The sequence below is a fragment of the Abrus precatorius genome, unplaced genomic scaffold (genome assembly GCF_003935025.1).
Source record: "Abrus precatorius isolate BTA unplaced genomic scaffold, Abrus_2018 Scaffold11, whole genome shotgun sequence".
Lineage (NCBI taxonomy): Eukaryota > Viridiplantae > Streptophyta > Magnoliopsida > Fabales > Fabaceae > Abrus > Abrus precatorius.
Window position 1 is genome coordinate 10116781 of NW_020874303.1, and position 22724 is coordinate 10139504.

At 27.5% G+C, this 22724-nt stretch overlaps 1 protein-coding gene across 1 annotated transcript; it reads right to left on the reverse strand.

The window, feature by feature from the left end:
* Positions 1-1354: 1354 nt before the first annotated feature.
* On the reverse strand, positions 1355-22599 carry LOC113855608. Its single transcript, XM_027487239.1, has 7 exons — positions 22511-22599; positions 4058-4095; positions 2541-2695; positions 2317-2447; positions 1882-2233; positions 1579-1633; positions 1355-1449 (listed from the first exon to the last, which is right to left on the reverse strand). The coding sequence occupies exons 1-7, from the start codon at positions 22597-22599 to the stop codon at positions 1355-1357; spliced, it is 915 nt and encodes a 304-aa protein (XP_027343040.1).
* Between the last annotated feature and the right edge of the window lie 125 nt (positions 22600-22724).

Genomic DNA, 22724 nt, shown 5'->3' on the forward strand with positions numbered 1-22724 from the left:
ATGTCCCGAAATTCCTCAATCAACTCCATTTCTTTTACCATGATTGCCGCCACGTGCAATGACTTCTGGCCCAAAGTGTCAGCCACCACATTTGCCTTACCAAGGTGGTAAGACAATGTGAAGTCATAGTCCTTGAAGAATTTCATCCATCTTCTCTGTTGCATGTTCAGCTCCCTCTGATCAAACAGGTACTTCAAACTCTTATGGTCACTGAACACCTTAAACATCGCCCCATATAGGTAGTGCCTCCATACCTTAAGAGCAAAAACCACCACGGCTAACTCCAAGTCATGAGTCAGATAGTTTACTTTGTGAGGACGTAATTGCCTTGAGACATAGGCAACTACTCGCCCGTCTTGCATCAAAACACACCCAAGTCCCTACTCGGACGCATCACAATACACATCAAACTTCCGCTTCGGGTCCAGCATAACTAACACGGGCGCTGACGTCAACTTTATTTTCAATTCTAGGAAACTAGCTTCACACCCTTTGGTTCACTTAAATTCCCTGCCCTTGCGGGTCAGCTTCGTTAAGGGTAAAGTTGTCTTAAAAAATCCTTCAATGAACTTCTTGTAATAACCTACTAGTCCTAGAAAAATGTGGACCTCAGTCACATTTGTCGGTCTTGGCCATCCAGCCACTACCTCAACCTTTGCAGGGTCTACCATAATTCCTTCCTTTGACACGCCCTAAAAACTGAATCCCGACAGGCAGAACTCACACTTTGAGAATTTTGCATACAATTTGCAGAACAATTCTCAAGTGTTCAGCATGCTCCTCCCAAGTCTTTGAATAAATTAGGATGTCATCAATGAATACCACTACAAACTTATCCAGAATCTCATGGAAGATTCGGTTCATATAGTCTATGAACACCGCAGGCGCGTTGGTCACCCCAAACAGCATGACCAAATACTCATAGTGCAGCTTTTCTCAACTGGTCCATCAAATTGTCAATCCTTGGGAGCGGATACTTGTTCTTGATCATCACCTTGTTTAGCTGCCAATAATCCACACACATCCTCATGCTTCCATCTTTCTTCTTTACCAAGAGCACTGACGGTCCCCATGGTGACACACTTGGTCTCACAAATCGTTTCTGCAATAAATCCTCTATTGCTTCTTGACCTCCGCCAGCTCTATTAGTGCCATCCTATATGGTGCCATAGAAATCAGGCTAGCTCCCAAAATAAAGTCAATGACAAACTCTATTTCCCTGCAGCAACTCAGAAACATCTTCCAGGAAAACTTCCAGGAAATCCCTCACCAACGAGATATACTTTAGCCCCACCATGTTCTCAGCCTCCATTGAAAACATTGACATAAAGGCCTTAGCATTCACCGTGTTGTCTCACGCACCTCGGCTCATAAGTCTTAGTATCTCTGCCATTATCGCCTCGAAGATCAAAGTCTTCTCTTTAAAGTCCAGTAGCACATGGTTAACAGCTACCCAATCCATTTCCAAAATCACATTTAGTTGAGAAAAATGCAAATAAATTAAGTCCACCTCAAATTTCCTACCGTTCATCATTATAAAGCATCCTAAATACACCCATGACGTCACAACTAGCTTACCTATCGGGGTAGTCACCACAACATTGCATGGCAACTCATCATGTACAAATTCAGACTTTTCACACAATCCACGGATACAAAAGAATGTGTAGCACCCGAATCAAATAGCTCATCTAGTAATTGGCCTTTAATAATGCATTTACCACGAATCAGCTCCTCAAATTGTGAAGCCTCCATCTTGCTCATGGAAAAGACTCTTTCAGGGATACTTGGCTTTGGTCCTATACTCGGCCATGTGCTTCCTCCTGACTTAGGCCGTTAAGCTGTACTCGAACTACCACTCCTCTTAGCAGCCTAGCACACATTAGCAGTGTGCCCTAGCTTCCCACAGTTACTGCAGCTTGTCTTTAGCTGTGGACAGTCTCTCACCATGTGTAGTCTTCCACACCTAAAGCACTTAATCGGCCCTCTGAAAAAGCCTGATCCTGAGCCATTCCCACTACTTTTCTCTTGTGATGAACTCCCTTTGGACTGAGAATTACTCGAGCCTGAGTATAGCCTCTTTGAGATTCTAAGGGGTCTTCTATCATGTTTTGCTGGACCACTCCCCCTAGTATCCACAGTCTTGCTCCTTGAGTTGGCTTCAAAAATTCTAACTTGCTCACCAGAGTGGGCAAGTCTGTCAGCTGAAACACATTGACTGCTACTTGGATAGCTGGACTCAGTCCATGTTCAAACTAGGCACACAAGTCTTCCTCTCCATCCCCATACTAATAGTGAGGCCAGTATTTCATCAACTCTTGAAACTTTGCAGCATATTCTCCTACTGTCATGTTTCCTTGCTTCTGTTTAAGGAATTCACGGGCCTTCTGCTTCTTTAGATCCCGAGGAAAATAATTCCCTAGGAAGATTGCCTTAAAGGTCTCCCACTGGATGTAGCCACCCTCTTGTGTCAATGTCTGACCGACAAACCTCCACTAGTCTTCTACCTCCCCACACAACAGGTAGGTAGCGTAGTTCACCTTGTGTTCCTCACGGCACCCCATTGCATTAAAGACTTTCTCTACATTTGCCAACCACCTCTGGGCTCCCTCAGGGTTAAATTCACCCTCAAATTTTGGAGGATCGTGCCCAGTAAAGGCAGACAATCCTTGGTATTCTGCTGGCTCTCCAGAATCTAAGCCATACAATCCATGAGGTCATTGATATCTTTAACTCCTCTACCTCTACCAGTCATTTTAAGCTAAGTAAATCACAATGCAACAAACCACATGCTAACATGTCAGATCAATATCAACATTTATAATTCAGGTAAACAAAACAAATCAACATTCAGCTTGGACGCTTTAGCCTGATACCCCAGTCTGGTTTGGATAAACTGCTGCTCTGATACCAAAATTGTAACACCTTAAATTTAATTTCCAAGATAAATGAATTTCGTAAATATGGGAATAATAAAAATTTTCGTTCAAATGGTTTTCAAAATATAGTTCAACCAAGTATCTCAAAATAAGGGTGAATTACAATTTGAATTAATAACTACTACAGGAATCAATTAATACATCAAAATCTCAAAATAAATTCCTAAATCACATAGCAGTTTCATCCACCTCTTGACTGAGTCTGGTGCTGATCATCTTGGTCACCTGAAAAATAAATGTAAGGGTGAGTACTCTACACTATCCAACACACACAAACATAGAGACTTACCTTATATACTCTGCATGTATTTCTCGCATATCCTACTTAATTACAGTCAATCACAGGCAACAATTTCAATTCACAACCGATGTGCTCACTGCACCCACATTATTTCATACACATGCGCTCACTCCACGTAGCCACGCTCACTGTGGCACTGTGATCACAGTTTCACACCATAGATAATCGCTGGTTACCCCTACCTCACGAATACCACGGGTGCGATCACGCGTTACTTGGCAAAAGTGTTGGTCAGAGGTCTAGTCAGGAGGAGAGTATGTGGCCTATGATGCACCCACGCTCACTGTTGGTGTCACCACCACTCTCTTTCCTAAGGTATTTCTACCGTCCTCATCTTCCACACCTCTAGTGTATCGCTGAACCATTCATAGCACAATTACAATGGCATTTGACATGCCTCATTCACACACATTTCAACCATATACAGTATTCATTCATAGCACATGGCACAATGCCTATAGTCATTCACATTACAAACATATAGGCCCACATTTGTTCACAACACACGGTACAAGTGCCCATATTCATTCATGTTACTTCGACGCACAACATTTCTAACTCACACACATACACCAATTTCAACATAATACTCATCCAGCAATTTATTCCATTATACACACTATGTCTCGCATAATCCTTTCAACCATTCATATTATTCAACATCATCAATATCATACCCCACGCATTATCCATCAAAATACACAAGTTCACACATCCTATCTCAATCATATTACAAAATATAGTAAACTAATGGATTCTCAAGCAAGTGAGATCGGGTAGAGTCCCCTTTTACCTCAAATGAAGATCCAACACAAACCTAGCGATAGGAAACGTTCTCCACAACGAATTTCATCCCTAAAACACATGGAAAACTTCATAAGAACTCAAAAGGAACCCAAAAAACAAAGAAGAGGGACAAAAACCAAAACCCTAGCCATTAAAACTCACCTCCAAGCGTTCCTAACATGAATCCAACCTTCAATCTAACTCACGAACGGCTTTGGAGGCAATTTAATCGGTGAAATAGGGTTTAGGATTGAGAAGATCAAAGAAATTCAAAGGGAGATATAAGAAATGAAATTTTCCAAACCTTAAACCTCTTTAAATCTCTTTCTGGTCGTGACACTCTCGCTACAGCGAGTACCCTCTCTCGTTATAGCAGAAATCTCAAAGGAAATTGTATTCTGGTTTCTACAAAATCTCGCTATAGCAGAACCCTCTCGCTACAGCAAGACTGCTCCCCAAACCATCGCTCTCTCGCTACAGCAAGAAAGCAATAGTTTCACCCCTCTTTCCCAGTTCCTTCTCGCTACAGCGAGGATCCTCTCACTACAACGAGAACGGCACAGTTTCATGTCTTACGCCGAGGGCCTTCTCGCTACAACAAGAGTACCCTGCAGCACCCGCATTCAACTTGTATATACATACATATATACATATATATTCAATTAACTCCAGCCCAGCCACAATCCACATTACATTTCACTCATTCATGCATATCCACGTCATACACATATATACACGTCATTATATACGTAAATCAAACATATAATCACATGAAAATACACATATACACTTATATTAATATATTAAAATATTATTACAAAAATTCAGGGTGTTATAACTCTCCCTTTCTTTAGGGAATTTCGTCCCCGAAATTCAACCAAACACACAAAATCTACACAAACAATCCCAGATACAACTCCCTCATTCTACTCTTTATTTCCCATGTGGCATCTCCCTTATCACTTGACCTCTAAATCACCTTCACCAATGAGATCTCCTTCCCCATCAACTGCTTAATACGATGATCCACAAGTGGACTTTAGGTGCATTTTGGGCCCAAATTGATGGAAAATTAGAGTTTCGCAGCAATTAGCACGCCAAGACCCTTTCAACAAGCATGGGGGTACTTCAAGCCCATACACGGTCGTGCTTAAGGCCTTGCACTGCCGTACTCATCTACAGGAAGCCCAATTATGAAGATTCTTTAGGGTTTTCAAACCCTATTAAAAGGTAGACCTCAAGTATCGTAGGGGAGACCATTTTTATCCTGGCTTTTGCTCTGGGATACATCTCATCTCGTCTCTCTTACACGAGATCTTTGGCACACTCTTGGCAGGACTTGGAGTTTTGAACGACTATACTTGAAGACTGAAAACTCATCTTATTCTAGTTTGCTTTTCTCTATGGCTTTGTTTATGATTGTTTTAGTTCTTTTCTTTAGCATGAGTAACTAAGTCCATAGCTAGGACTATGAGAACTATCATTCATGAATTTATGGAATTTTGATGTTAGAATCTAAATTTAATTTTCGTTTCATGATTAGATTTTATTCTATTGTACTTCTCTCTTAATCCTAATTAATTATATCATTAGGCAACCTACCTCAGTTAATTAATAGATCTATAGGGTAAAACGAGACAAAGGATTAGGTGGACCAAACCAATCTTTCTCTTCTAATCATTATTAAATTAACAAATTCATAGGTTCCTTAAGCTTTCTTAAATTGACGTCTTGCATGACCATTGGGGATGTTAATTTAGAGAAAAGAATATTAATATTGCATGACCACTGGTATTAATAGTATTCGTATGAATGATTGGTAATCACAAGAAAATTGGATTTAGAGTTAAACAGAAAAATAACATAAAAGATTGAATGAGAAAACTCATATGCCCTAGGTTCCTCTCCTATAAGTTTAACCAAGACGTGCATTGTATTCCTTACTTTTAGTTTTATAATTGATTTTATAAATTCTTATTTTAATTAATCTCGTATCTTTGAAGCTTAAACAATTGAAGTAGAAAATTCTTAGTAATTGAAAATCAATCCTTGTGGGATGATATTTCGAGAACTTAATTTAAGAATATTTTATTACTTCTCGATGGGTACACTTGCCTTCTGAACAAGTTTTTGTTAGCTCGCTTAAGCGAGAGCATGAGTGCTAGAGAGGTATTTAAGGGGCCTAAGCACCCAGAAACTTCATTTTCTCACCAGATAACTTCTCTCTCTTATTTTCTCTTTATTCTCTCACTTCTTCTCCTTAGAAAAACTTTCTTAAAGCCGAATTCCTTCCCTATCAAAGCGAGATATTTTATCTCATCGAGATCTAGGTGAGTTCTCTGAGCTTAATTTTTGGTCTTCACTTTGTTTCTTCTCTCTCTTTTTCAAGCAACTTATACCATATCATTATGAGTAAATCTTAGCTGTTTGAACCATATTCTATACCCAAATGCTTGATCTATCTCTTCGGGACTTACTAGGAGTTGATCTGAAGAAAACTCATTCCAGGTAAGGGGAGCTTACCTGATTTGATCTAGTTTATTTAGTAGAGACCAAAATGTTTATATAAAGCGTATCATTTTAGCTGAGGATAATGAGTTGTATGAGTTAACCTTGGGCTAGGACCTAGAGCCTGTACAGTCAAGTATATTTCTCTATTATCTAATGAGTGTTTAGAAAGTCGTGATGAAATATAATATGCTATAATGTTGGGATCTATATAACATGTTGGAATGTTTGAGCCAAAAGTACTAATACATGCTGGAATATTTAATTAATATTTTGAACTGCTTAGTTTCACTATGTATTGTGTATTGAAATTATATATCTTTATGTATCGTTGAAGCTGAAAATAAAAATTTGTTGTAATGTAATATGTTAATCTTGCTGTGCTACATCACAATCATTCTAAAGCTCATTAGGATGCTGAGTTATGCTGTGTCTGGATCCAGATACCGGGATGGGTTACTCCCAGACCAGAAAACAGTTCCTCTGGAGTACTTAGGTTGTGAAACCAGTTGGAACTGAATTGCTGCATTTGCATTAGTTGGGCTGGGAATAGGCTAAGCATAGTGCATCAATTCATTGAATTTATTGCGCTGACTGCTGAAAAATATATTAGTTGTTTAAAATGCTTTACATATTCATATTCTATATTATGATTATAAATTTTATAAGCTCACCCTTGCATTTTGTTGTGTTGGTATGTGTGTTGCAATGATCGTACGATGGTACGTGAGTAGAAGTTACAGAGAATGCATCTACTTATTAAGCTGAAAGGTCTGGCTTAGAGACACTAGAGTTAGCATTTTGGCAAATCATGGTGTTAATCATTTTGTTAGTCTAGATTTTGAGCATTAGGTATAGACTGTTGGGTTATTAATTTGCCAAGGAATGTAATTATATGTCAAACACTTGTGTTTTGAATTCCTCACTGAATCAATTTGTTGTAAATATATGAATTTATGTAAATGTTGGTGTTATATGAAAATATCCAAGGAGCTTCGTTATTTTGTTAATGTGAATGTTAAAGTTCAATTTTTTTTAAAAATGTTTATACTCTTGGATTCATGTATATAATATCCCATAAATGGATAAGTGAATTAGAAATGGTAGTGCCAAATATTATCGATTCTTTATAAAAAGGGGTCGTGACAGTCATCCTTATCATGAGTGTCAAGTTGCTCAAGAAGAACATGCTAATATGATTGGGACTAGACAACCTTACCATTTTTACAATGACATGAATAATCCTAGTTGGAGAAATTATTTAAATTTGCCATAGAACAACAGTCAGCCGCCATTGAGAGGTAATACAACTCCAGGATTTCAATAGACTTCACATCCTTTTCCCCTAGCTGAAAAAGGTCAAATCTTGAGGAGTTAATAACCAAATTTATTCAAACTTTAGAATCGTAGTTTCAATCTACTGAAACTACAACTTAGTCAAATTTTTAGACTTCTCTTAGAAAGACCTCAACAAAGTTTGCCTGCTAATACTGAAACTAATCTAAAGGACCAGGTTAAAGCAGTAACATTAAGGAGTGGCAAGACATTATAAGAAAGGGAAAAATAAGAAACAAAAAAAGATGCAGTTGAAAAGGAGAATAAACAACAAGAAGAAACTATAGAAAATCAATCGAAGGTGAAGGAATACATACCTCCACTTCCCTATCTAGCAAGATTGAAGAAGGACAAAGATGATGAACAATTTGGTAAATTTCTTTTCTTACTTTGTCAACTTCTTATATATTTACCATTTGTTGATACTTTGGCACAGATGACCAAATATACTAAATTTTTAAAAGATCTATTGCCTAACAAGAAGAAGTTGGAGGGGTTATCTACAGTGACTTTGAATAAAGAATGTTCAGCAATTCTACAAAACAAGATGCCAACAAAATTGAAAGATCCTTAGTTTTACTCTTCCTTGTCTCATTGGTAGATTGATAGTTGATAAGGCTTTGGCTGATTTAGGAGCTAGTATTAATTTGATGTCATACTTTATCTTTAAGAGATTGAGATTAGGAGAACATAGGCTAACTAGGATGAGTATCCAATTAGCTGATAGGTCAATTAAATATCTTACGGGTATTATTGAGGATGTGTTAGTAAAAGTTGATAAATTTATTTTTCCTGTTGACTTTGTCATTCTTGATATAGATAAGCACTGAAGTCCCATTGATTTTAGGTCGTTCATTTTTAACTATTACTAAGGCTATATTGATATGTGTGATGGAAAATTAATCTTGAGAGTTGGGGATGAGAAAGTTTCTTTCAAAATTTCTGATGTAATGAAAAAATCTTTGAGACAAGATGATTCATATTATTTCATTAATGTGATTGATGATTTCATTTCTGATTGTGCACATGAATTCTTGATTTTAAACCCATTGGAGAGGGGCTTGGTTCATGAAGGAGGAAAAGGTGGAATGAGTTTACTAACTCAAGAGCGGTGGTGTTGTTTAAAAGTCAATAAATCAATATTGAAAAAAAGGATTTTGAAGCTTTGGATCGAAAACTAGAGAAGCAACTCAACCTATCTCTATATGAATCACCTATTGTAGAATTGAAAGTCTTACCTGAACATTTGAGAGTATGCCTTTTTGGAAAGTAATTGCAAGTTGTCAGTTATCATTGCTTCTAATTTGTTGAATGTACTATGTGAACCTTAAAAAGCAATTGCATGGAAAATCTTTGACATAAGAGGGATTAGTCCTTCTTTTTGTACTCATAAAATATTGTTAGAATCTGATTTTAAGGCTATAGTGCAACCACAAAGAAGGTTAAATCCAAATATAAAGGAGGTGGTAAAGGCTGAAGTGATCAAGTTACTTAATGCCAAAATGATTTACTCTATCTCTGATAACTCTTGGGTTGGTGTCTACTAGAACTATCACATGATGGAAAGTTTGTATTGACTATAGGAAATTAAATGATACAACAAGAAATGACCATTTTCCTCTCCATTCATTGATCAAATATTAAAGCATCTTTCAAGCCATTTGTTTTACTATTTCTTAGATGGACTTTCTGGATATTTTTAAATCTCAATAGCACCACAGGATTAAGAGAAAACTACCTTCACATGCCTATATGGAACATTCGCTTATTGCCGAATTTCGTTTGGATTATGTAAATGCACCTGTAACTTTTCAATAATGCATGATGGCTATTTTTGATGAGTTGGCAAAGGATATAATGGAGCATAGGTCATCATCTAGAGCACCAAGGAAAGAGAAAGAGCCAGTAATGAAGAGACTTCATTCCTAAAGCGAGCCTACTCTGAGAGTTTCTCAATCCCAAATGTTGCATTTTAGGCTCCTGGTCATTACACAAGGTATGATAAACTACAAAATATAGCATGGGTAAGAGTAAATTCATTGATTGGAATGTTTTGCAAGAATATAATTTACATGAGGAGGTGAGTGAGTTAATTGGATATGGGAATTGGGAGAATTTTTTTACCAGTTTTGAACCCATATATAAAGAATTAACTTTGGAATTTCTAACTACTTTAGTAGTTGAAAATAAATTTTATGGTTGGGATTATGAGCATTCTATTCAATTATGTATGATGAGACAGATGTATAAGATGAGTTTTTATGAATTTGTTGTTTATATAGGGTTGTAAACATCTGATTTTGTGCTCATTAAGGAGTACAAAAAGTTGCACAATATTCCTCTTTTGGTTTGATCTAACAAAGATTTTTTGAAGAGAATTAGTGTTGCTAATAAAGATTGGAATCCTATTCGATCCAAATATCCATTAAAAATTTAAATAAACTTCCTATAAGTTGTGAAAATTTTGTCTTATTAATTTGAACTTCTTAAAAATGTGGATGTGTTTATCTAGATAGGAATATCAAATTTTAAAAGAACAAATATAAGTGCTAAAATTACTGTTACTTTTATTGGCTATGCTCATGACAATGTTGTCCATATATTCTTATGTCTTGTTAATAATATTACTATAAAATCTAAAGATGTTGATTTAGTACTGTCACTCTAGAGGAAAAAGAGATCAAAAGAGCCATCACTAGAATTTTTAAGGAACCTTGGAAAACTTTGAAAAAAAAAATGATATACTAACCATATTTGAATTTGAGTCTAATTATGCATGAGGAAGGTAATAGCATCCCACAACACCTGTAAAAATGGTTACTCTAAATTGTGCAAAAATTAATGTTTCATTTTATTCCTAATTTTGATATTTAATTTGTTTGTCATTTTTTATAAAAAAAAAATAAGTTTTAAAATAATTGGACACAATAGGTTTTGATCTCTACTCTTACGTATTCCTCAAGGCTCTAAGAAAATAAGAGCTACGTAGTTCTAATTAGCAAATCCTTTTTGAAAAGTTTAAAATTGAAAATAATAACAATTTTGAAGGTTGCAAGAAAGGAAAAAAAAATCTTAAAAGGTAGATTAAAATAAAAGTAAACTCTTCGAGAATGTTAAGATGATTTGAAAAGAAGGATATTTTTATTTTATTTTTTCTAAAAGTAGTAGGATTACCAATTTAGTTTTATGTTTGTGCAATTTCTGAATGATAGAGTAATCTACACATCATTATTGTTAATTTTATTTAAAATTCAAGATAATTCACATGCATAGGGTATTAGATAGTATAGCTAAATGGATACCCTTATAATTTATAATAAGTGAATAATAGAGTAATCTATACATCGTTATTATAAATCATTGTGTGAATTAAAAATAGTATTTTTTTAAAAATAAAAATTCAAACACTAAAGTATTCATAATTGAAGACATTCATTTTAATAAAAACTTTAATTTCATTTTCCAAAAGAGTAAGCAAAAAATTCAAGCATGTAATTTTATAATATCCAAATGGTAGAGTAATTTACACATCACAATTATTAATTATTATTCGACAATCAAAATTGTAATAATTAAGATATGTAAAGGAAAACGAGTAGGTCTTTAATATAACATTAAATAAAGTTTTTAATTTTAACTTCAGAGCACAAAGATAAATGACTAAGAATGATAAATTGTTTATTCAATATCTCTAAAGAATAATAATTGTTATATATAAAATACCAATTTATATTTCACGTTTGATGGAATTTAATCTTAAAAGTTTAGGTATAACATCAAATCTTAAACGAACAATTAGAATTTAAAGTTAATTTTTTATCCTGATTTTTAAAAGAAAATTGTTTTTATAGTACACTAATAGTATGAACATACAAATATCTGCAACCCCTTTATCAACTTATAAAAATTCTAAATTGCAATTATATACATTGTGTGAACACTTGAAATAAGAGAAGTTGTGAAGCCTTTTCTTAATGAAAATTTGAGAATGGCTGCAAACACTTGATTTGCATTGTTAGTATGGGAAAAAACATTGAAGAAAAATAAAAATTAAACAGTGTTAGGCTAATAACAAAATTGGTGCTATAATAAAATTTCTATCAAAAGCTTATATATAGCAATGACCACCAACAAGAAACAATACAATCAGGTCAGAAAAGAGAAAACAAATATTAAATCTCGTATAGTTAAGTAAAGAATCAAGAAATTATTATCTATCTCGATATAAAGAATAGTTACGATAAAATCAAATGCATACAAAGTAAAAGGATAAGGAAAATGAATTCTACACGAAAAGTAAAGAACAAGCAAACTGAAATCAAATTTCTTGATCATAACCTATATATTAAAATAGTGCAGGTACGGAGAACATGACAACAATATATCCGATGCATTAGGAAATAAATTAAAGATGAAACACAGAAGAATAATCTTTTATCAAACAAAGAAATAAGAAGAAATAAATTTGATACTTACATAACAAAAAGAAAAAAAAAATAGCAAATAGAGTTTGAACTAGCTCAGACCTTGAACCTAGTGTTTTAAAGGTTTTGAATGTGAAAAATGTGAGAACATTCAATTTTATATTAGCATCCATGGAGGCAAATACAAATCTGCATCAGCTACATGACTCTCATACTATTTCCCTTGCTCTTGATCTTGCTCTCACTCTTGCTCTCCCTGTTCTCCCGGACTCACCCAAATTTCTTTGCTTAATTGGAGAATTCATATTCTCTTATGCAATTCAGTGATAATTATTATATTTTAGTTCTATAATCGGTTAAAAGAACATGTCATGCTTTGCACTGCTACTATTCATGATGTTAAAATGACTAAAATAAAAGAAATAAGCACTTGTCCTCTCCTTATCGTGATCTAGTCTTGCAGTTCTTGCATAATTGAATTGTATATTCGAATTTAGACAGAGAATAGAACCCATCTTAGATGCAAGAAAGAAACATAAAAATGACAAAACAAAATTTTGAATCCAAAAAATGCAGTCATAGAATAAAAGTTCGGTTTAACAGCTTGATAAAATAGAGGAAATGAAAGATATTCAGTCAATTCTTGCAGACGTTGATACCTTTTTTTAGCTAAAGAGACGCGAAAAATGTTGTTTTCTCTTCCCGCTCCTTCTTCACTATTGAATGGTGCCAGTGTGAGAGTTCTCTTCTTCTCCGTGCTTGTGAGTGCTAAAAGAATCTCTGTCCAAAGCGTACGAGCTCGCCAAAAAAAGAAGTCATTCTTTATGGAAATAGCCCCCTTTTTATACATTTTCTATATTTAATTGTTTATTGAATTATTAGATAATTTTTATGAAAAAAAATTTATTTGTTATTTTGAGATGCATTTTATTTTAATATGAAAAAAATTTAATTTATTTTAATTGTAACTTTTACTTTTATGATATTTTAAAATATTTAATATATTTTTGTTGGTCTTATCCATAAAATAATTAAAAAATTAAGTTTATTGAAATAATTAAATATTTGTTTGTATTTAAATTGGCTGAATTATTTATTTTACAATACTTGAAAACAACGTTTAGCAATTTTTAATTACACAACAAAATTACACAACCACCATTGTAATATATATCAATTACTTACTTATTCACTCTAACTTTGACCAAACGAACTATGCATGATATAAGCATTAAAATAAGAATATTATGACAGGGAAATAGAATATTCGAAAATAAGTATGAGAGATCATCAGGCTTTTTGAATGAAGGAATATGGTTCTTTATGATGATGATAAAAAGGAATAGGATTTTTCAGGTTGTTTTAAGGTACGTTAGCTGAAAGCTCAGTGTGTGACTGTAATTGTGTGAGTGACACGCCCAGCTAACTCTACTTTTCAGGTGGATTAAAGCCTACGAAAAGCCTCAATGAATAAACCATGTTTAGTACCCTTCACAATGAAACTACTATTACTCATTTCTGAGCTGCTACCTAGCTTAACTGGCTCAGTCAAAGGAACCGATTTGGAAAGCACAAGAAAAGGAACACAGGTACCTAACTCATGCCAAACCCTACTTTCTCTACAGTTTACACTTCACCATAGTTGCATAACATTTCAACCCCAAATTAAATAAATAAATAAATTAATTAATTAAATTAACTTATGGCATTCATTTTCTTCACACAAAATTTATGACGGCACCATGAAATTAACACCCACAAGCATCTATATCTATATTTATCTATATTTATATTATATATATATATATATATATGCAAAATTGACTGTACCTACTTATTTTTATATATGTAACTTCATCTACTTATTACTCTATACATTAAAATTTAGAATGTATAAAGTCACTCACATTGATTACACTTACTTATTACTCTGTGCATTAAAATTTAAAATGTATAACTTACAAATTAAAATTATATTTTATTCACACTTATTATGTTTAAATTGTATTTAAAAAATATTTATTAGTATTGATGGTTATATTATGTTACAAACGGAAACATAAATATTTATACTATAAATTAGCTTAAATTACTATTATTAAAATTAATTATAATATTTTTCATAATTTACAAATTAAAATTATTACTATATTTAATATAATTTATATTTTATTATGTACTTCAAACACTAAAATATATTTTAAATTAAAAAATTTAACTTACAAAATTATTAGTTTATATTATAAATTACTAAATTAATTTATAATAAAAAAAAAATTTACATATTTAAATTGTTTTATTAATTAGTTTAATATAATCTATATTTCAATATGTACTTCAAATACTAAAATGTAATTTGAATAAAAAATATATTTATAAAATTATTTGTTTATATTATATATTTATTAAATTAAATTTATAATAAAAATACAAGTTTACATATTTAAATTATTTTATTAATCATCTTAATATAATTTATATTTTAATATTTATTAACAATATGAAAATGTAATTTAAATTAAAAATACTACATTTATAAAATTATTAATTTATAATATATATTGTTAAATTAAATTTATAATGAAAAGATAAGTTTACAAATTTAAATTATTTTATTAATTATTTTAATATAATATATAGTTTAATATATATTTTAAAAACTAAAATTTACTTTAAAATACAAAAAATTATACTTACATAATTATTAGTTTATATTATATATTATTAAATTAAATTTCTAATATTATACTTATTATCTTTGAATTGTATTTAAAAAAAATTATTAGAATTGATAATTATATAATGTTAAAAATGATATTAACAAAACTACTGCAAATGATATTTAATAAAAAAATTATTAAAATATATTATAAATAATTTAAATGAACTTTAAAATTTTTTACGTTGAATGTTGAAAATAGAAAAAAGAATATTGATTAATGTGTACAAAAATACTTTTGAAAAAATTTAATGAAGTTCTCGAGTTATCTTTTAATAAAATAATTTAAATATGTAAATTTATCTTTCATTATAAATTTAATTTAGTAATTTACAATATAAACTAATAATTTTGTAAGTTAAATTTTTTAGTACAAAATTGAAGTACATAATAAATTATAGATTATATTAAAATATAGTAATAATTTTAACATTTGAATGTTAATTATTGTTTTATATTATATATTATAAAATTAAATTTTTAATAAAAAGACAAATAAACTATAATACAGATAAGATGATAACTTTTATTATATTAATTTTTTATTTTCTGACTTTTCATATATCACCAAGTAGGCTTCATCTCTACTTATATAAGTCATGTTTACACAAGTTTTGAAAACTTGCTCACGGTTCTTTCTATTGTCATCCTTTTTCTTTATATTTTGCAATCATGTCAGTTGTCAAGAAGTACCTATCCACATAAGTACATGTATTTTCGAGTTTGATATTTTTTTATTTTGTTTTACTAAATTCTGTTACATATTTTAATTTAATTTTTTGAGTAAGTATAAATTTGTATATTTTTTAAATGATATCATGTATTGAATTTTATTTTTAACTGATTAATTTGTATCAAATTTATCATTATTTTTCATGCTTTTGTAGAAGAACAACAAGTTGTAATAAAGATAAATGGACTTTTCTTAATGATTGAAATTCAACAACAGATGATTGTATCAAACCTATATTTTCAACCGTGGAAACACCAAATTTACCCAAAAGAAAGAGAAAATTAATGTATAAATTATAAATTTATAATGTATTGTTCAAATTTCTTAGATCATACAGTAATTTATACTTGATATTTTCTTTTAGGTCGCAACTTAAGGAAGATGAAGCAGAAAATGGTGAACAAAAGGCAACAATAGAAGATTTAGAAGATTGAACTATTTTTATTACAATATTGTATAAATACTTTTAATATTATTTAGAATTTGAAAAGTAAAATGTTATTAAATTTATAATGTATTATTCAAATTTCTTAGATCATACAATAATTTATATTTGATATTTTCTTTTAGGTCGCAACGTAAGGAAGATGAAACAAAAAATAGTGAATAAATGACAACGATGAAAGATTTAGAAGATTGGACTATTTTTATTGCAATATTGTATAAATACTTTTAATATTATGTAGAATTTGAAAAGTAAAATATTTCTGATTCTCCAAAAAAATTGATTTTTTTTTTTGTGATCTTATTTTTAAAGAACTAAAAAAAAGACAAAATTGAAAAATTCTTTTTTTCAAGTTCTAAAAGTTTTAAATGAAAGAACAAAATTGTTTCTAAATATCTCAAAAGATATTTAGAAATAGATCACCAAATTGTACCTAATGAATGAATATAATTAAATAATAAAAAAATATCTATTAATTTCTTAAGTTACATTTTATTTAAAAATAAAATTATATATATACTTTAAGTTATACTCAAATTTGAGTGATATTAATTAATATTATTTTATTAAATACAATATATACAATCTATATTTTAATTTGTACTTCAAATACTAAAATGCACTTTGAATTAAAAAAAATTACATTTACAGAAGATAATAGTTTATATTACATGTTGTTAAGTTAAATTTTTTATCAAAAGATAAATTTATATATTTAAATTAGTTTATAATAATTTATAGTTTGATATGTACTTTAAACTCTAAAATTTACTTTTGAACTAAAAAATATATAGTTACAAAATTATTATTTTATATTATATATTGTTAAATTAAATTTATAATGAAAAGACAACTTTACAAATAAAAATATTATATATAAAATAAAATAAAATTAAAATTGTTAAAATAAATTATAATATTTTGCATAATAAAAATAATTAATAGGAAAAATATATCTATAAATTTTTTCAGTTACCTTTTAATTAAAAATAACATTATATATTTACTTTAAGTTATGTTTAAATTTAAATATTATTAATTTAAATCATTTTAAAGATTAGTTTAATATAACCTATATTTTATTACGTACTTCAAACATTAAAATGTAATTTGAATTAAAAAAATTACACTTACAAAATTATTAGTTTATATTATATATTATTAAATTAAATTTTTAATAAAAAATAAATTTACATATTAAAATTATTTTATTAATTAATTTTATATAATTTATAGTTTAATATGTATTTCAGATATTAAAATATAATTTGAATTAAAAAAATTATATTTATAAAATTATTAGTTTATATTATAAATTATTATATTAAATTTGTAATAAAAAGATAAAATTACATATTTAAATTATTTTATTAATTAGTTTAACATAAGATAATTTAAAACTACATTAAATTAAAAATTATTGAAATTAATTATACTCATTTGCATAATTTAAGAATTATAATTATAATTAATTCATACTTATTATCTTTGAATTGTATTCGAAAAAAGTTTATTAGAATTGATAGTTATATAATGTTAAAAATGACAATGACAAAACTACTATGAATGATGTTTAATAAAAATAGAAAAAATAATATTGATTAAATTGTTCAAAAATATTTTTTAAAAAAATTGATTAAGTTCTCGAGTTACCTTTTAATTAAAAATAAAAATATATCTTTGTTTTAAGTTCTATTCAACATTTGAATGTTAATTATTATTTTATATTATATATATTATATATTATTAAATTAAATTTTCAATAAAAAGGCAAGTAAACTATAATACAGATGAAAAGAAAACTTTTATTATATTGATTTTCTATTTTTTGATTTTTAATATATCTCCAAGTAGGACTTCATCTTCACTTATATAAGTCATGTTTATACAACTTTTAAAAACTTGCTCACCCTTTTTTTTAAGTATCTCATCTCGAGTATCTCACAAACCAGACTTTAAAGAGTCAACGAGTATAGAAGAGAAAGTTTACTTTTATCTATTGAATGACTCATATACATATCAAGCATAAAAAAAAGATTATATTAAAGGCATACAATTGATAGGAAAGTGAGTAAGCTAACAATGTCCTTTTATAGTTGCTTTTATGTGAGCCAGTTAAAGTTTCAGTTAGAATTAAATACGATATTTTTTTCTAGGCACTTCTAATACAAGCAAATGCTCATTTTCTATAGGAGGTATAATAGACGATGTATAAGATGTGTTTTCCTACAAGATCTTTGAGTTGGAGTTTGTTTTAGTGACTCATTGTTCTTTCTATTATATTTCTTTTTTTGTATTTTGCAATCATGTCAGCTGTCAAGAATTATATGTTCACATAAGTATATGTGTGTTTGAGGTTGATGTTTTCTATTTTGTTTTACTAAATTGTATTATATATTTCAATTTAATTTTTTGTATAAGCATAAAGGTGTATTATTTTTAAATGATATCATATATTGAATTTTTTTAATTGATTAATTTGTATCAAAATTATCATTATTTTCTTGAATACATCAGAAGTAATTATTTACTTTTATATTTTTAATGCTTTTGTAGAGAATAACATGTTCCAATAAAGATAAATAGATCACGATTATGAGATACACTAAATATATATCGCAAAAAAGAGTTAATTAGTACTGATACGGTACTAATTGATGAAAAGGTATTAGTGTTTGTATTTTTTTGATTAAAAATTTATTATTTTTAAAAAATTATAATTGAGCTTAGATTTTTTATTTTATTGTATAATAATTAAATAACTTAATTTATTTTTAAATTTTTTAATTAATTAATTTTTTCTTTCTATAGAGCAATTATATATATGCTTTCATAGTACGGAGTATTTTTTATCAGTTCAAAGGTATATTAAAGGAAGAAAAAATATACTTCATAAAAAATTTTCAGTATTGCAATTCTATGCTATTAACTATTATTAAGGGTGATAACATAATTATTTACCATATCTTTGAGTTTGTGAACTTTGAAGATTTGAAAAGTCGCTATGAAAATAATGTTTTAACATGTATTTTGCTATAAAACTTTAATAAAATTGTTATATTATTTGTATTTATTTTATCAATTATTTTTCTAAATTTATTTATTTTATGAATAGATGTGATTTGAGTGGTCATGCACACAAGTTCTATTGAAGAAAAAATAATTGCTTAAGGCAAGATAAAATAAAGAGAAAATTAATGTATAAATTATAAATTTGTAATATATTGTTCAAATTTCTTAGATCATACAATAATTTATATTTGATATTTTTTATTAGGTCACAACTTAAGGAAGATGAAACAAAAAATGGTGAACAAAAGGTAACAATGAAATATTTAGAATATTGAACTATTTTTATTACAATATTGTATAAATACTATTAATATTGTGTAGAATTTGAAAAGTAAAATGTCATCAAATATTTCTATCTTTTAAAAAAAAATTTTGTTATCTTATTATTATTATTATTATATATATATTTTTTTTATTTTATTTTTATATATATTATGTATTGACTTTATTCTTAATATAAAATTTGTTTAAATTTTATATGTGACTCATAAATTTTATATTATATCAACATTTGTAATTCTAATTAATATAAAGATTAATTTTTATATTAAATAAAATTATTATTCTCTTTTAGCTTTTACTTAAATCTTAATTGAAAATTTTTTAACTACTCTTTTTTTCTCTATTTTTTATTATTTTAATTTTTTTTAAAAGTAATTTAATAAAAATTGACTTATAATTATGTATAACCTATTAATGTAGATAATATTTTATTTATATTTTATATTATAATAATTACGATGAAAAATTTAATTTTTTAAATTAGAAAATTAATAACATTTTTACTTAATGATTTTGTTGCAATTCTTTTTATAAAATGTTATAATAATGATGATAAATTCAAAACTCTTAAATTAAAACTAATTAATTATAATAATTGAAATAAAGTAAATATAATTAAATATCATAACAATAAAAATGAATGTAATTTGATATTTAAATCTTTAGGTAACCATTCATTTTGTATATTTAATAATTTTATATTGTAATGAATGAATGTGTAAAGAAAATGTAACGTTTTAACTCTAAATTAAGTTTAAATTTTAGATTTAATTTTTATATATATTATTTGTTTCAAAAGTTAACAAATATTTTTTTTTACGTACTTTTAAAATTTTATGATTATGAAGTTTAAATCTTCACAACTATCGAAAGACTTATAATTCAAGAAAGAAAGAAGTTAATGTTTAAAATATTACAAAAATATTCTTTATATTAACATATCAAATTATATTTATTTATTAGAATTCTATATTCTCACCATATGATTATTTAAAATTTTTATAATAATTACGATGACAATTTTAATTTTTTTAAATTAAAAAATTAACAATATTTTTACTTAATGATTTTGTTGATTTTTTTTTATAAAATGTTATAATGATGATAATAAATTCAAAATTTTCAAATTAAAACTAATTAATTATAATAATTGAAATAAATTAAATATTATTAAATATCATAACAATGAAAATGAATATTATTTGATATTTAAATCTTTAGGTAATTGTTTGTTTTGTATATTTAATAATTTTATATTGTAATGAATAAATATGTAAAAAAAAATGTAACGTTTTAACTCTAAATTAAGTTTAAATTTTAGATTTAATTTTTATATATATCATTTGTTTTAAAAGTTAACAAATATTTCTCTCTATGTACTTCTAAAATTTTATGAGTATGAAGTTTAAATCTTTATAACTATCGAAAGATTTATAATTTAAGAAAGATAAAGGTTAGTGTTTAAAATATTATAAAAATATTCTTTATATTGGCATATCAAATTATATTTATTTATTAGAATTCTATATTCTCATTATATGATTATTTAAAATTTTTAGATTAGAATACAAGTTCTAATGTTTCTGAAAAATTTTCTAAAAGTATTCAATTATAAACGCTGAGAACCATGCTTTCTAATGAAAAAATTCAGTTATTTGTGGACTTAAAGTTAATTCTTAGGATATAAGTCAAAATACAGCTATTATATGTAAAAATATTAATTCAATACAAATATTTTTTATTAATATAATTATTTATTATGTTATATTCTTAAAGTTATATATTTTTTAATTTTAAATAAATATTTGAATCAGGTTCACTAAATATTAATTTTTTATTTTTTTTAAAACTATGCGATATATCAAATATTAGATTATAAAAATAGACACATAGAACATATCTATTTTTTTAATGATAGTATAATATTTTAATGTATTTATATTAAAGTTATATTTATATTTTTTTAAATAATTACAGACCTAACAAATATTTTAATGACGGTATAATATATATATATATATATAAATTAAAATTTTATTTATTTATTTATTGGTTTTTTTAAGATGCAACACATTATTAAATATATTATTATCTTAATAAATATTATCTTAATTTTATTAATTCTATTATTATTACATTAACAAATAATTATTTAAAATTATTTCATATTTTAAAATTAATTTACTTCTTTATTTTAATTAGAGAATAATTATTAAAATTTATCCATGCATGTATTGGTATTAATATTATAAACTGTGATGATATTTACTTATTTATTTATTAATATAATTCAATTATACACTTATAGAGTTTATCATAACTAATTTTATAATTAATATTTTATCATACAAATCATAAATTAAAATTATGCTTACTTATTTATTAATAATTTTTTTAAAATTGTAGGTGATAAATCAAATCAAATAATTAAACAAGAACTTATGTATCCCGTAGAATTCTTAAATACTTTAATTTTTAATGGATTTCCTTTCTATTGCTTACAACTTAAAGAAAAAATGTCAATTATACTATTTAGGAACATCAATCCCATATTAAGAATGTGAAATAGAACAAAATTTTTTGTCAAGGACAACATCAAATTATGTTGAATTATATTTGGCAAAACCTATATTTAATTATGGTCAATTATATATTGCATTGTCTAAAATAATGTCAAACAAAAAAAATATAAATACTTATTATTAAAAAAGATAACAAATATATAATATATACAAAAAACATTATATATAAAAAATATTTATAATAAATTTTTTACCATATTTATATATTTATATATTTTTATATTTAAATTATATATTTTATATTTTAAAATAAATTAATTTAATAAAAATAAAAAAACTCATGCAACGCATGGCATATTTACTAGTAAATTAAATATGATTCTCTGGCTCCATTTAATTCAGACATTAATAAAGTAATTAATTAATAATATATTATCATTTTACCTTCGTTTAAGACCCGGATTCCGTGGAGAAGAGATCTGCACTCCTGTGGTGTCCACAAGGCAATCCTTGGAGGTGTTTGCATTAACCATGTTAGGTAAAACCACAGCAGAAGGCTTAATTTTTAAATAGGTGCCATTTATTCATAATTTTATAATACTTTAAAACAACGTTTAGATCTAGGAATGCGACTACGTTTACCGTTAAGCATGCTCAA

Coding starts and splice junctions, on each gene's coding strand:
- LOC113855608 (XM_027487239.1), bottom strand. CDS start 22,599: ATGGTTAATGCAAACACCTCCAAGGATTGCCTTGTGGACACCACAGGA. Junction 2,448..2,540: donor GGTGCCGTGAGGAACACAAG/GTGAACTACGCT, acceptor GGCTACATCCAG/TGGGAGACCTTTAAGGCAAT. Junction 1,634..1,881: donor AGCTAGGGCACACTGCTAAT/GTGTGCTAGGCT, acceptor TTGTGTGAAAAG/TCTGAATTTGTACATGATGA.